Below are 16,845 nucleotides of genomic sequence, written 5' to 3' on the forward strand. Positions count from 1 at the left end.
ACTTGGTGTCCTTGTAAGAGGGAAATTTGGACACTGACACACAGGGAGAAGGAAGGTGGCGACTGAACTAATACATCTACAAGCCAAGGAATGCCAAGGATGTGGCCCCCATCAGAAGGTAGAAGAGAGGCCTGGAGCAGATTCTCCCTCAGAACCCTCAGGAGGAACCAGCCCTACCGACACCTAGACTTCCAACTTCCAGCCTCCAGGACTGGGGGAGAGTCAAGTTCTGTTGTTTAAGCCACACAGTTTGTGATACTTCGTTTCTGTTTAAAAATTATTATTATTATTATTATTATTTTGGCCACGCCACACGGCACGTGGGATCTTAGTTCCCAACCAGGATCTTAGTTCCCACACGCCCTGCAGTGGAAGTGTGGAGTCTTAACCACTGGACCACCAGGGAAGTCCCCGTGATACTCTGTTATGGCAGCCCTAGAAAACAAATATAATAGAAATAGAAAACCTCTTATTAACTAATTACTTTGCTGGGCACGTCTTTGTTGATTTAATCACTATTTGTTGTGCATCTACTATGTGCCAGGCACTGTCCAGGGCGCCAGAGAAAGGTCAGGGAATAGAGAGGCCAAGCTCCTGCCCTCTGGAAGCTTACTTTCGAGTTCCCCTGCATGATCTGCCAGAATCCTCACAGCAGTTCTGTGAAATAGGGATTACCCCCCTCAACTGGAGGTAAGGGCCTCCCGTGGGGGAAGCACAAAGCTGGTGGCTCTGTCTGAGGGCACCACCCGGCCCTTCTCAGTCACTCTGTTCTACCTCATTGACCGCAGAGGCGTGCAACTGACTCCCGGGGAGAGGGTGACACAGGCAGGAGTGTGGGACCCAGCATTTCTGAGGTCAGAGTGGGTCCTGCTTCCCAAAGACACTGCACCTCGGTCCCAGCCTGGAGAGCCCTGCGTAGCCACTGTGAGGCAGAGACCCTGGCGCCCCAGCTGTGTCCCGAGCCCTCCCTCCCGCCGCTGAGGACGGGGCTCAGGAAGCCCAGTCTGGCTGGAGGAAGCAAATCCCTGGCCCTGACAGCGGGCAGCGGCGGCTAACAGCTGGGCCGTGGCACTGTCGCCTGCACACGAACGCTCACAGAGTATCAGCGACCGGCACACAGGTACTCTGGGATCCTGGTGGGAGGGCACAGAGACAAGACCACGCCGTGACCGCATCCGAACGCAGAGGCAAGGCCGCTCTGCAGCCACACAGACTCAACACGCGCCTTCCAGCCAGCTCCGTGAGGGACTGCTGTTTACCCCTGACGGCTCTAGGCCTGCTTCACTCCTGTCCACTGGGTACAAACTGTAAGCTACCCAGTCGTCCAAGGGCCCCCGGGTCCTGACAGCATCCAATGTAGAGCAAGTCCTTACTCTTCACTTCCCCCAGATCGCCCAGCACAGGCCCAAACCTCACAACAAGCCCCTTCCAGTCCCTCTTCCTGAGATGTCCCAGGTTCCCCCAGAGTTTCTCTCCTGCTGCAGCAAGTGACAAACCTGACTTTGTCCCCCTAGCCGTGTGCTCTTGGTGGTCTGCGTGGCTGTAACAGGTGCCTGCCTCACTCCCAGATCCAGGCCCTTGGGGGTCAGCACTGGGGGCCTCCCACTGGGTGTGGCCTCTCACCTCCCAGGAAGACCCCTCAGCTCTTCAAGGGGCTCGTGGATCTAGGTGTGGTGGGAGGCGATCACCCCCGCAGGGGACCGGGGCCCCAGCCCAGCGGTCTGTGGGAACCTGTGGTGTAGGTGCGCGTTTCCCCAGGGGCACTCCTACCACCCCCCGCAGGCGCCCACTGCCCATGCGGAGCTGCACCACGGGGAGTTCCTCAGCTCTGCTCAGAGAGAGAGGTTCCCGCCTCCAGGGCCGACTGCTCAGCACATTTTTCTGAGAGTTAAAAATCACTGAAAAAGGAAAATAAAAATCCCTAGGGGGCTACACCATTCCTGACAGCCAAGCCATTAAACTTTCAAGTCCCAGTACCGAGCCGTGTGACAGCTGGAAGGCGCCCAGCCTCACGCACCCCCGCTAAAGCCGTTAGTTCCAGTTAGAGTGAGTTTGGGTAAGGATCAATCACTGTTCCTGGCAGTTTCTCCCAGATTGAAAGAGGCAGAGAAACGGAGAAAAAGGAGGCTCATCCCAGAGTTTAAACTCCTCTCAGAGAACAGTCCTGGCTGACCACGGCTCTATCTTCTCAAGCAGTGGGCACTCAAGCCATCCCTGGCCTGTTTACCCTTTAGGGTCTGGGGTCTTTCAAATGAGTTTAACAGGAGGCTTTTCATACGTTTTGGGGGACAGACAACATACTGAGTTAGTCCTAGCTGGGACACTAACTCAATGAGGAACTTAATCTCTGTGGGCCTCAGTTTCTTTGTCTATAAAATGGGTGTTGTGGCCTGCATTGTGTCCCCCATCCCAATCAACATGTTGAAGTCCTAACCCCTAGTACCATGCAGAATGTGACTGCATTTGGGGAGAGGGCCTTTAAAGAGGTCAGTTAAAATGAGGTCACCGTAGTCTGATGTGACTGGTGTCTTTATAAGACAAGCAAATTTGGACACGGGTGTAGAGGGAAGACCACAAGAAGACACAGGAAGAAGATGGCCACCTATAAGGCAAGGAGTGAAGCCTCAGAGGGAACAATCCTGCAGACACCTTGGTCTCAGACTTCCAGCCTCCAGGACTGTGAGAAAATAAGTTTCTGTAGTTTAAGCCCTGCGGTATCACCCAGTCTGTGTTACTTTGTTAGGTGGGCCTCACAGACTGATGCAGTGGGCATTCCCCCATCTTCCTGGGTGACACAGACATTGTCAAGAGAATCCATTGAGACAGTGAGTAAAAGTTCCTGTTAATACTTGCAGGTGTCACGCAGAAATGAGGGTCCTACCGGAGGCCAGCGGCTCAGAGTGACAGTGTGCACAGCTCACCCCCATGGGTCTTATCAGAGAGCAGGATTCTGCTAGGAGACACTGGAGGGAACCGTGTAGGGCCTCAAGGGCACCTGTGCCTGCTCCAGAGGTTGGCTGGGACCTGGGTAGAGCCCCTGGGAATTGGGGGTTTGCCCTCCGCAGTGAGTGACTGGCCTGGCTAGCCCTGGGTGTGCTGGGGGCCTCCTGGCTCCCTCCCAGGCACCTGTGGGCACTGAAATCCCACCAGGAGCAATTCTTTCTGCAGGCAGTGCCCCTGGGGGCCAGGGCCAGGAGCTTTACTCCCTTGTCTCATTCATACCTCACAGCCACCGATGGGCCAAAAGCTGTTTCCACCTTCATTCTGTACATGAACCAGTGCTACTAAGTTAAGAGACACATCCCTCCCCAAGTAACAGTCAATTCATTTATCAGATAAACTTCCTCCTCAGAGTGGCTGGGAGCAGGCTGGAGCAGCAGGCCTGAGGCAGGAGATGGATGGGCTGCAGGCTGAGCCGCTGGAGTTGGTCCCCTGTGGACAGACACTCCACGATGAAGACAGTAGCAGGAGGGAAGAGGAGCTGAGCCCTGCCCAGATAAGAGACAAAGAGGCCACGTGTCCCTCATTCCGAGGTCAAGGAGAACTTCCTGACTACACATGCGCAGAAAGGCTCCTCGGGGACCGAAAGGGGAGGGGGCATCATCCCGTAGTAGGTGATGTCAACCTACCCATAGGCCTATTCACTAGAATCCATCTTGGCTAAGAGACGCTCACGCACACAGGGGAGGACGCTGAGTTATACCAGATATACCGGATACGGACTCAGAGCCAGGCAAAGCAAGATGATTGGCCAGAGGAAACCCGGAAGAAATGTCCCATACAAGTGATTCAAGGGCTTCCCTGGTGGCGCAGTGGTTGAGAGTCCGCCTGCCGATGCAGGGGACACGGGTTCGTGCCCCGGTCCGGGAGGATCCCACATGCCGCGGAGCGGCTGGGCCCGTGAGCCATGGCCGCTGAGCCTGCGCGTCCGGGGCCTGTGCTCTGCAATGGGAGAGGCCACAACAGTGAGAGGCCCGCGTACCGGAAAAAAAAAAAAAAAAAAAAAAAAAAAGTGATTCAAACTACCACGAGGGCACGACTCTCTCTCTGAGCCCGTCCATGTGAGTGTATTCACACGTACTCTTTTTACTCCTGATAAACACATTAGTAGTTTCACTACTTTCCGTCTCTTGATGAAAATTCATTTCTACAAGGCTGACGGGCCAGGGCCTTGTCACTGGCCACTCTCCCTGGTGGTCTAGTGTCTGGGATTCAGCGCTCTCACTGCCGGGGCCTGACTTCAATCTCTGTCTGGGAACAGAAATCCTGCTTCAAGCCACTGCAGGCCGAGGCCACCCGAGATCAGGCCCTTACCAGGAGGGGTGGGAGAGGATGAAGAGGTGACACAGTTAAAGGCTGGTGGTGAGGCCTTGTGCTCTGGGCAGCCAGGGAGGGCGAGTGAGGGCGGGGCCTCGGGCGCTCTGGGATGGGGGTGGGGGGTGACGGTTCTTAGCCTCCAGTGTAACTTTGCCCAGAGTCTGCTGAGAGGGGGCCTTTCTAACTTCATTTCTCTCTCCAGGCTGTAGCGTTTTGTTTCCCCTAAGACTTATTTAGATGGTTATTCACTGGTCCCTGAAATAAATAAATAAAAATGCCCAGCTCTCCGATAGCAGGTCGGTTTTGTGATGGAGTTTTCCACTCCCTGCACACTGCTTTTCATTACTTGCTGGTAGTGGCTGAAATAACTTCTCATTTCTCCTGAATAATGCATTTGTGACGCTCAGCTCTACCAGCTCGTTTACAGCCAGATAAATGAATCTTTATGTGCTTTTCCCCAGCCAGACAATGATAAACTAGGTTTTATTTTCCTAAATTGAGTCCTCAACTTCAATGGATCAGCATAAACCCTCTGGGGCAACGCCGGGGCCCCTGGATTACATTCTGCTGGGTTCAGCCATTCTTTCAATAACTCCCCGTACAGACGCACCACGTGTGTCCTCGGCACTCGCCTGGGTTAAGTTGTAACTTAGTTCTTCTGGAGAGTACAGGCCAGGAGGAGGTCTTTCCTGTTGCTCTTGTACATGGCTCTTGAACTTTGTAGGGGTTTTGTCTTGAGAGGCGGCTGTGGAGAAGACTTCCTCCTCCCACCTGGTTTGGTGCTTCTGTGAGGCTGTGGGGACTTCAGCAGCCCTGGACCTGGCTGGAATACCCCCTCCCCGCCCCCCCCCCCCCCCCCGGCCCTCAGTGACACGTCACTGGCAGGAGTTTTACTTATAACTTCATTTTCTTTTAGGATAAAACATTGTAACAGTGCAGGAGTCCCAAGGAAGCCTGCTTCTGCCTCTGTGTCCAGTCCCCCAGCCCCGCGCTAGAAGCATCCGTTGCCACCACTTTGTGTGTGCTCCAGAGAGGGTGTGTCCTCCCACCTCCTTCCCTCCCTCCCTCCCTTTTTTTATTAAACAAACAGTGGCATAGCACAGACAGGTTTTGCAGTCTGCCTTTTCATTCAAAAAAATGTAGATTGGTGCTAGCTACCCATCAGTACCCAGCGAGCTTCCTTGTTTCTTTCTTACAACTGCAGAGGATTCTGCTGCATTACTTAGCCTATGGAGCATTCGGCCTGTTTCCAGCATTTCTCTTCAGGGTTCTGGTTGGAAACCTTGAACCTGCCTGGTTCTGTATTCAGCACTCCCTGCCCAGCCCCTGTGGGCTGCCTTTTGTGCGCTGCGGTGTATCACTCCTGGAATAGAGAGCTGAGGGAGGTGGGGCACAGACCGGGAGAGCTTGGCGCTTGGAGGTGAGACCTGAAAACTGCACACACCCTCCAGCCACCCCCTCCCTCCACTAGGTGACCTGCCCAGACGCTAGCATGGCTTCCATTTGCTCCAGGCCACGTCCCTAGGATGACCCCAGCCCTCGTGAAATGCCTGCCTGAGAAAGCTTACGCTGCCAAAGAATTTACTGTTCCAGCCAAAACCTGACAAGAGGTTCCTGACCTCCCTCTTCTTAGACGATTACTTTAGGAAACTTGGAACTGTAACTGCTTTCTCTGCTCCTTCGAGATATGAATCTCCAACAACCCAGAATGTTTCCTCCAGGACCTGTGAAATGCAAACATCTGGGTTCCTGTAGGAGGGTATGATGCTAACCTTGGGGGGCACTTCCTCCCGTTTGTTCGTGTCATAAAGATATGAGAGGTGTGTTTCTCCTCTGGATAAGCGCCAGGTAGCAAGCACGGGTGGCCGGATTACCTAGACCACCCTACCTCAAGCTCCTTCAGTGTTCTCAGTCCTATTCTGAAGTCTCTCTCCCTACTGCTGTACTCTGAATAAAACCTGTCTTGCTGATTTTAACAAAGTGTCCAGTGCAGACTTTCCCTTTGACAGCTGGGGAGTCAACCCCACATGCAGATTGCCCTGCAGACGGTCATGCCTGGTCCTGACTCCCAACTTGGTCCATGCCGAGCTTCTGGCAGGTTCTTTGGGTCTCACATTTCATCTCCATTTCCTGGGGCACCTCTGAGGGCTGGTTAGTACCCCACTCATTCTCTAAACTCCTGCAGTGTCTGTGGTTTGAACCTCTCATGAATTCATGTATATAAACACAGTTGTTTATGTTACTACCCACTCAATGTCTCTAACTTCTTGTTTATTCAATTCCACAAACTTTAACTGGGTATTGCTTATACACCCAGCAATTTACATACATTATTTCATTTAATACCTATGGACCAATTCTAGGAGGTAGACATTCTATCTTCATTTTTATTATGAAAATTTCAAACATATATAAAAAGAAAGAACGGTATAATGGACCCCCGTATAACCATCACCAGCTTCAATGATTATAAATGCATGCCCTATTTTCACCAATATCCCCTCACATTTCCTTCCCACCCCAGATTATTTTAAACAAATCCTAGATATCATATTATTTCTTCTTCAGATATTTCAGTACAGTATTGCTAAATTATGAAGATAACTCAACAGTGTACCCTGGAAGTGATCATTCCATAATAGTTACAGAGCTATTCCTCATACCTTTTGTGGATTTATCATTGCTTATTCAACTAGTCCCCTATTGATAGGTATTTGGGCTGTTTCCTGTCTTTTGCCATTATTCGTAGGATTGAAATAAATGGTCTTATGCATACTTCTTGTTCACGTTTTTGCCAATGTGTCATTGGGAGAGATTCTTAGAAGTGGGATTGCTGGATCAAATTCAATATACATAAATGCATATAAATTTGTCTAGAAATTGCCGACTTCTTCTCTACGAGTGGTTGCAACATTTTTTATCCCCATCAGTACTGTATGGACTTCCCTGGAGCTTCACCAACAAAACAGATTGACATATTTGTGGAGTTTTGCCAATCTGATAGGTGAAAATTGTATCTCAGGTAGGTTTTGTTTTGTTTTATTTTTGTATTTCTCTATCATGAGTGAAGTTGAGCAAACTTCTGTATGGTTAAGAACCATTTTCATTTAATTTTTATTTCAAATGTCTCTTTATATCTCTAGCTTATTTAAAAATAAGAGTGTTGCTGGCTTTTTTTTTAAACCTCAAATTTTAAATGCTGTTTATAGAATAGGGATATTAACACTTTATATTCTAAGTTGCAAATACTTCTTTTTTAGTTTGCCATTTATCTTTCAGTTTTGCTTATGGTGTTATATGGCAATGTAAAATTTAAAAAATTTTTGGCAATCAAATTTACCAATATTTTAAAAAATCAATAAATTGCTTTTAGATTTTGAATTGTATCAAGAACAAATGTTCCCACAGCCAAGTTATAAAGGAATTTAGCTTTGTATGGCTTCCTCTTTTTCTTTTTTTTTTTTAAATTTATTTATTTTTGGCTGCACTGGTTCTTCGCTGCTGCACGCGGACTTTCTCTAGCTGTGGTGAGCGGGGGCTGCTCTTCATTGCGGTGCAGGCTTCTCACTGCGGTGGCTTCTGTTGTTGCAGAGCACGGGCTCTAGGCATGCGGGCTTCAGTAGTTGTGGTGCATGGGCTTAGTTGCTCCGCGGCACGTGGGATCTTCCTGGACCAGGGCTCGGACCGTGTCCCCTGCATTGGCAGGCAGATTCTTAATCACTGCACCACCAGAGAAGCCCCATGGCTTCCTCTTTTACATTTAAATCTAGGGTGCATTTAGAATTGATCCTAGAGTACAGTGAGAGATGGATCCTATTTTATTATTTTCCTTATGACTATCCAGTTTCCTGAATACCACTTGCTGAAAAGTCCTCCATTGGTTTCAGATGCTGCCTTTATCAATACTAAATTTCCATATACAGTGGGTCCTACTTTTAAATTTTGTTTTAAGTTCCGTTGGCCTTCCTATCCCTCATGTACTTTAATGCTTTAATGATCGAGACTTTCTAGTATGTTTTATTATCTGGGAGCGCTTTCCCTTCCCCTTGCTCTTCTTTTTTTAGTTTTTCTTCTTAGCTCTTCTTGCCTTTTTGTTCTTACAAATGAAGTTTATGATAAGCCCATCTACTGCTAAGAAAAAACAACTGTGGTATTTTAAAAATTAGGATTGCATTAAATTTATAAATTAATACAGAGAACTGACATCTTTATACTATTGAGTCTTTATATTTGAGCACATGGTATTTCTTTCCATTTGTATCTTCAGGAGGGTTTTATTGTAGTCTCATATAGATTTTGGACATTTTAAACAATATTTATTCATTTTATTCATTTCTTTTCTTTTTTAAAGAATTTATTTATTTATTTGGCTGCATTGGGTCTTCGTTGCTGGGCGAGGGCTTTCTCTAGTTGCAGTGAGCGGGGGTTACTCTTTGTTGTGGTGTGTGGGCTTCTCATTGCGGTGACTTCTCTTGTTGCAGAGCACGGGCTCTAGGCACATGGGCTTCAGTAGTTGTGGCACGCAGGCTCAGTAGTTGTGGCGCATGGGCTTAGTTGCTCCATGACATGTGGGATCTTCCCAGACCAGGGCTCGAACCCGTGTCCCCTGCATTGGCAGGCAGATTCTTGACCACTGCCCCACCAGGGAAGTCCCATTTATTTTCTTCTTTTCTTTTTTGGCTGCATTGGGTCTCAGCTGTGGCGTGGGCTCCTCGTTGTGGCATGCAGACTTCTCTCTAGTTGTAGCGTGTGGGCTTTTCTCTAGTTGTTGCGTGTGGGTTTTCTCTCTCTAGTTGTTGTGCAAGGGGTCCAGGGTGCGTGGGTTCTGTAGTTGCGGCATGCGGGCCCTTCAGTTGAGGCATGCGAGCTCGGTAGTTGTGGAGCACGGGCTTAGTTGCTCTGCGGCATGTGGGATCTTAGTTCCCCGACCAGGGATCGAACCCACGTCCCCTGCATTGGAAGGTGGAGTTTTTACCACTGGACCACCAGGGGAGTCCCGGACATGTCGTGTTAAGTTTATTTAAAGGTATGTCATTTTATTTTTTGCTATCATAAATGAGATTTTCTCTTCTGTTATATCTTTTTTTGTTGTTTATAGATATGAGGGGCATTGATCTTTATTTCTTTTTATAACCTGCTACTTTACTAAAATCATGTTATTGTTTGTTGTAAAATTGTCACATGGAAACTTTGGACTCTCCAGCAAGACCAGCATTTTCCCTTTTTTGTTCCAGTTCTTGGTGCTTCCCGATCACTTTCTCTTCTCTGATTGCATTGACTACTACGTCTGACCAATGTCACATAGTAGTAGAGATAGTACACATCCCTTTCTTTTTAATTTCTGCAGGAAGGGCACTAGTGTTTTCTTCTCAGGGACAATTTATCATTCAAGAAAGTCTCCAAACATCCTCATTATCCAGATGAGGTATCAAGATGCAGAGAGATCAAGGAAGAACTTGCCTCGAGGTCATGTGGGGCCCGGGTTTGACCTCAGGGCTCTCTGGTTTCATCATCCCCAGTCTTCGCAGCACAGCCTCTCTTTTCAGTTGTCTAGACTGCTCTGACCCCTTCCTCAGCACGGACCTCATATTTTAACAGATCTTAAGAGATTTAAGAGTGGCTGAGCTCGGCGTATGGGAAGGGCACAGAGGCCCTGAGTAACAGGACTCAGTCTCTCCCCTAAATTCTTTAGCAATTCTGCTCCCTCCCAGACACTCTATGCAGCAAAACAGGAGCCCCCAGGAAACCACCCTTCTTAGAACGCAGTTTACTGACCACCTGTATTACTCAGTCAAGAGCCTCAAGCCTCCTTCCCCTCCCCTGCTCCGTCCGAGGATTTTTTTTCAGTCTTACCCAGCACTCTCCCTCAGAGGAATTCTCAATATATTTTTCTCTGTATGGTTACATTTCTAATGATACGTCAGTGTCCCTTATAGACCAGCTAACAGAGTAACTATCTTACTGGCCTCCTCTCACTAAAGAAATTGTATTTCTTGAGCAGTAGACTGCGTGGTTTGTCTTGGGTAAATGCATTCAAGCTTTTGCTGGCTCAAAAACTGCTCAGTTCTTTCTCCTTCCCCCTTTCAGGGACACCACGTTGTGAATCACAACAATGACCCTGTTGCCTTTCTTTTTATTCAGTGGGGAGGATTCTTCTCGTATCTTTTATTTAAAAACCTGCTAGGACCACAAGTGCTGTGGGGAGAGAAACCTGGCCCAGACCTAGATTGCCTAAGTTTCCAGCTATTTCCCCAAATAGGTAGATCCCCAGAGTATGGGCTCTCTTTCTCTGCAAGGGACAGAAAGAGGGACTGTGAGAGCAGGGAAAATATTCAGATCAGGCATATTTAAAATTCTAATCCTCTTGCCTTTCAATAATTTTGATTTCTCCTGTACTCCAGCTGACAGCCTTTGCTGTTGGAGGTGTAAGCCACTGGTTTCTCCCATGGAGACCCCTAAATTCAGTGGAGATTTAAGCCGCCACGTTCCCCTTTCTTCCCCAGGCAGCATCTCCATGGACCTGGCCTCCGCCCGCTCCCTGTGCTTTGAGACTCTGCGGCTGCACCTCCTCTGTCGCCACTCTCCTTTTATCCGCAGCTCCGAGGAAGGGAGGCTGCTAATTCCAACCTTGTGTTTGGCCTGTTAGAGGATGAAAGGGCCTGATGTTGCTGCCAGAGCTTATTATCAGTATTATTCACTTGGCAAGGAAAGTCAGAGCACTCAGCAAAGCCAGAGACGGAAAGGGCCACCTTTTGCCCGAGCAGTGGGCTGGTGCCCGGGTCCGCCTTGGCCTCTGTGGCCACCACCTGGGAATTCTTCCATCTGTTTTTACTACTTAGCAGAAGTATCAATAGCTGAGAGGTTCTAACACAGCTGAGTCACACAGAGAGAGATTTGGACTTGAAAAGGAACTTCATATACATTTAACTCTAACTAGGACCGGCTCCATAATTTGTGGGTCCCAGTACAAAATGAAAATATAGAGCTCCGTGTTCAAAAAGCAGGAGAAAGGGGGCCTTTAAAAGTACTAAGATTTTCCTTTCTTCCTGGTTTTTCTCTTGACCGATCATGGTCATGTTTGCCGTTTAATCTTGCAATCCCTTGAGCACAGGGATGGTCAAGGGGCAGCTGCAACCCTCACAGGCACCCAGGGGGCTGGGCCTCATGACTTGGAGCACATTGTGGCCCACTACTGAGGGATCACCCTTCCTGCCAGCCACTGGACTGAGGTGCCAGGCCCTGGCCAGGGATGGGGAAGTCCAGCCAGGCATCTCCCTTTCCTATATACTGGCCACCCTAAGCCACGGGGGACAGGAGACCCCCAAGAGTACTGAACCCAACATGCCACCCTGCCCCTCCCTGCCCCTGTGACCAGGCCTCTGCTGGGGGTGGGGCGAGGAGGGGGGCTCAGGAGAGGCCTCGGGTCTCCAGGGGTCATGGGACCTGGCTGTCCCCGGGAGACAGGGACTCCGTTTGAGCCAAGGCTCCAAGTTCCTGACCCACGCTTCATCGTGCCCTTAGACTTCACTTACAAAATACAGATTCAAAGATACAGCTAGTGAGAGTTTCAAGATGGTGGCTACTGAGTCTTAAAACCCAACTTTGGGGGCCTTCAGAGCTCAGGTTCCATAGGGCTGTACTCGGCCAATACCCGTGAAGCTGGCCCTGACTCTGACCCTGGTTCTTCCAAGGCTCACAAACGTATACAGTGAAAGAGGATGGAGACACTTTCCTCAGGCTGCTTTCCCGACCCTGCTATGGTGTGAACCCCTGATAGAGACCCCGTTCTGGGCTGCTTTCCCGACCCTGCTATGGTGTGAACCCCTGCTAGAGACCCCGTTCTGGGCTGCTTTCCATGCTGTGGCTTTTCCCACAGTGGCAACAATCTCTTTCCCCCTCTCAACCCCTTCTTTGTTTTCCTGAATATGTGCCTTTGTCTCCTCATGGTTGGTGAGTGAAAGCTCTTGGTGGGGGTGGGAGAGGCTATGGGAGAGACCCTTTCCCAGAAAGGCTCTGGGAGTTCTCAGTTAATCCTGCCCTGTCCCCTTCCAACCTTTTGTTCTCTTTTCACAAACAGCTACAGAAATGTTGGACATAAAAGGAAATCATGCTGGTCACTTGTTCTGAACGTCCCCGTGGCTCCTGCAGCCTGGTCTGAGAATGTGCCGCTGAAATGCACTTCCAGCCCAACCTGCTCTTGGGCCACAGAGGTCCCTGTTGGATTCTGTTAGGGGCCCAGGCTAAGGAGGAGGTGACATGTCTCTCTAGGTGCCCAACCACCATTCAGCCCCTTCAGGGCTCAGTAACGGAGAGCTTGATCCCAAGCCTCAAGCACAGTGCTGGTCCTGAGGAGTCAAAGAAGATCAGGGAGGGCTTCACAGGGGAGGTGCCATTGAACTGGACTTGAAGGGTGAGGAGGTCTGCTGGGTGCACAAGGGCGGGGAGGTGGTGGCAGATGGAGGAAAATGGGCTTCCAAGGGGCGAGGGTAAGGGAGCGTTGTGAAGGGTAAGGAATGTGGGGGCACGTGTTTGGGAAGATGGGCAGGAAGCTCCAGGCCAAGAAGTCCAAGCGAGGGCAGAGGAACAAGAGTTTTCGGCTTCTGGATCCCAGCAACCCCCAGCACGTGTGGCTGCCCCTGAGACTCCGTGAGGAGAAGGCGCCGCTTCCTGAAGTAACAACTGTGGAGGTGCGGGGGGCTGAGCTCTAGGCCGGGAACGGGGAGACGGCCTGGTGGGGGGGGGTGTCGGGTCCTTCCTGAGCTCTGAGGGGACTGGCTGGTGGGGGGCGTCTAGGCCTCCTTGACCAGCACCCAGGGAGGCAGTGAGGCCTGCCGCCCAGGGGGAAGGGTGTTGTTTCTCAGTGCCCAGCAGTTGGGCCTACCGTTTGGGGACAGAGAGGGCTTAGGAGGGAGCTGTCTCCCCAGGTTCTTGGGTGACGAGAGGACACTGTTGGTGGGGGTGGAAGGAGTCCTGCTAAGGCCCTGAAGGGAGCCATGGCTCCAAAAGCAAGCCCTTGGCCAGAGGCCCAGCCCCCGGGGGCAAGTGCTCTGACTGAGGATGCCACGCTGCACGTGCACAGCCCCTTTCCACATCTTATTTCATTTCATGCTCATAGTGGCCCATTCTACTGGTGAGGTGTTCGTCCATTTCAAAGACGGGGAAAGGGAGACATGGAGCACATGAGTGGGTGGTCCACGTGAGTGGCAGAACCAGGATTTGAGGGAGGTCCCGCTCATCTCTGAGCATCGATCGTGTACATGGCTCTAGGTATCTGCAGTGCCAGCAGTGAAACTTTCTTTCTACGCTGTTAGTCACTGATTTTACTAAATACGTTACATTCAGTTAACCCCCTAACAGCCCTGTGTAGTAGATAAAGTGATCCCCAAATTGCAAATGAGGAAACAAGTTCAGAGAAGTTAAGTAACTGATGCAAAGCCACCCAGCTAGTACGAAGCAGAGTCAACAGTCAAATGCAGGTTCCCCTGACCCCCAGCTTGTGCCCCTTCCACTTGCCTAAGTGATCCTGGACTGTGAGGGTCTAGACTTGCAAATGACACAGGACAACCTGCTAACTGCCGCAGTGGATGTATGTGCAGGCTGTCAAGCGATCACAGAAGGAGCAGGAAAGCAGCTCAGAGGAGTAGCCAGGCCGAGGGCATGTGGTGTGTTCACGGCCTCCCAGGTGGGAGGTGTGGCTAGGATGGAGGTGGCTTCGGAAGGGCCTTGTGGACTGAGCCCAGGGTCGTGGATTGTGTCCTGTGGGTGAGGAGGAGCCCAGAGGGTTTTCGGCCGGGACAGAATGCAGTCAAATGGCACATGTCCAAGTGAGCCTCCTGGTGACGGGTGGAGAGTATGGGGTGGAGAGCGGGTATCAGCAAAGCCGTCTTAGAGCTGAATGCAACAGCAACAGAAAAAAAATCATGTGTCTATCTCAGATATGTAGAATTTTCTTTTGTTCTCTTTGATGGATCAGAGCTAAACATGGCTGGAGGACTGGGCTGTGTGATACAGAAATGACTCCACTTTATAGGTTGTTCTAACTGTATCTTCAAGTCCAGGTTTTATAAAAGAGGAAAAAGAGAACTCTGTATTCATACTTAGAATCTCACTTAGAGTCACTTGAAAGGAAAATGACCCCCATTCGGGGGCTGACTGTCTTGGCATCCAGCCCACAGCACTGTGCCTGTACTGCTCTCACTGTGCACTTCTCTGGTCTGTAGCCTACCTGCAGGCAGGACCTATGCAACTTATTTATCTACGGACTTGCTGGAATACCCACAGCGTTATTATACCCATTTTACAGATAAGGAAACTGAGGCTCAAAGAAGTTGGGTAAAAGTTGCCCAAACCTCTGGAGCCAGACCAAGTCAGTCTCTCTTGAGTATGGACTAGGTTTTGTGGTCATACTTTTTGACCTACAAATTGGGATGCCTGACCTCTCGTGAAAAGTCAGTGTGGCATCTGAGTGCAAGAAATTGTCTGGCAAATGCTGAAATATTGGAATAAGGGCGTTCTGGTGGTTTACAGGACACAAATATTTGGAAGCAGCACTGTTGGAGAGAACCCTGGAGGAATGGCTGTCTGAGATTTGCCAGCTTTAAGGCCCCGGACTGCTCTGAGATGGTTCTCCTCACAGCATAGATGGATGCCAGCAGAACGGCGGCTCTGGGGACAGGCCGAGAGGACAGTGTGGGTGTCATGCGTACTGTGCTGTCACCTAGGCGCCCGCTGGTGGCGGGGGAGAAGCATCCTGGGGTGAAGTGGGAGGCCGGAGGGGCAAATGGGGAGCCCCTGGGTGTGTCTGCCCAGCATCACCCGGCCACACACGGGTGAAGGTCCGTGAGCTCCCCCCGTGGGCTGCGTGCTGGGTGCCCCAGGGTGCGAAGGGTCTGAGCTGGCAGTTCCGGGCTGGGCTAGAGGCTGATTTAGCTCAGAGGGATGCCAAGGCCAGCATTCGTGGGAGTGGGGGAGGAGAGAAGCCAGCCACCCACAAAGAGGTAGGTGAGCTGTGCAAAGCTGGCTGCGGCCCCAGCGTCAGAACCACAGGCTGCAGGCAGACGTGACGGATGAGCTTGGCACCCTGGAGAGCAGGTCCTGACCAAGAAAGGGACAGAGAGGAAACCTCTGTGCCCTGCCCTGGCCAATAAGGTAGCCACTGGCCACATGTGGCTATTTAAATTTAAATGAATGAAAATGAAAGAAAAATGTTAACTCCTCAGTCTCATTAGCCACAGGTCAAGTGCTCAATAGCCAGAGGTGGCTGGTGGCTACCAGACTAGACAGTGAGGATACAGGACATTTCCATCATTGCAGAAGCTCTCGTTGAATGTAAATGATCTCATTAATACTTTTTATATTGATTACATGTTGAAATAACATTTAAAACATATTGAGTTAAATAAGATATACTAATATTAACCTCACCTGTTTTTTTTACTTTTATTACTGTGGGTAGTAAACTTGTCAATTACCTGCATGGCTCAGATTTCTACAGGACAGCCCTGTATAAATGGATACAGGAACACACCTCCATTTAGCTATTGTTTTTAATGCCACATCCATTCAGTGGTATTCCATTTGACGATGCCTGTAAAAACCCGTTCTTAACACAAAGGTTACAGAGTCAGCCCAGGCTGATGGTACAAATGCAAGCTTTGGACCTGGAAAAATTCAGGTTCAAATCTCAGCTCCATCTCCTGACGGGCTGTGTGATTTTGGGCACATAACTTCTTCGCGCCTCAGTTTTTCCAGCATTGCTTTGAGCCCCAGAGGAGATAGTGCCTGCACAGGACCTGGCGTGGGCGCGGCCCTGAGCGCACCTCAGTAAATGGTGGGCCCTGTTACTGTTATTATTATTATTATTATTACTGTTGTTATTGTCCTTCACGGTTTTAGCACGGAAGCGTAAGGGGTTAGGGTCAGTCTCTCTGGCCTCAGACCGCTCACATCCCTGCCCCCTGCCTCGGCACCCTTGCTGTCTGATAATGACCCTCCAGAGGTGCAGCAGGCAGCTGTCAGCATCCTCTCCCAGGCACTCACCTGCTGGCAGCTGCTGGTCCATGAGGCCCGGAGGGCGCTGCAGCTCTCTGAGCGCGTGGTCTTGCTGTCCAGGTGCATCCGCAGCTGTGCCTCCAGCTCCTGGCTGACTTTCTCAAGGGCGTGCACCTTGGCCATGTATTCCACCAGGCAACCCCCCAGGTCCTCGACGGCACTGAGGTCCCTCTCCAGGCCTGGAGTGGGTGCCGTGGCCAGGCCTGAGCTCCGCAGGCCCTGCAGAAAGACGCTGCTGATGCCCAGGGCCCGGCGGGTCACGCGGGCACCCAGGCCACCTGTGCACCCACTGGGTGTCATGCCTACATAGACCCTGGGTGTGCGGGCAAGACCACCCACGGCAATAGTCCTGGAGGCTGGGAGGCTATCCAGGGAAGACGATGACTGTGCTCCCCGGAAGGATGCCTTGTGCCTCTGGAGCGGCATGCTGGAGCTGGCCCCCGCGGGCGCGTCCACCACCACCCGCCTTGTGCTCAT

General features: G+C 50.6%; 1 protein-coding gene across 1 annotated transcript in view; it reads right to left on the reverse strand.

Moving 5' to 3' along the window:
• The window catches only part of BFSP2 (beaded filament structural protein 2), an 82,618-nt gene extending 65,773 nt beyond the window's left edge, over nucleotides 1-16,845 (reverse strand). Inside the window, exon 1 of the mRNA XM_060098904.1 lies at nucleotides 16,357-16,845. Coding sequence (XP_059954887.1) covers nucleotides 16,357-16,845 — 489 coding nt within the window. The remainder of the gene's footprint in view (nucleotides 1-16,356) is intronic.

This window comes from Mesoplodon densirostris, chromosome 5 (assembly GCF_025265405.1).
Source record: "Mesoplodon densirostris isolate mMesDen1 chromosome 5, mMesDen1 primary haplotype, whole genome shotgun sequence".
Classification (NCBI taxonomy): domain Eukaryota; kingdom Metazoa; phylum Chordata; class Mammalia; order Artiodactyla; family Ziphiidae; genus Mesoplodon; species Mesoplodon densirostris.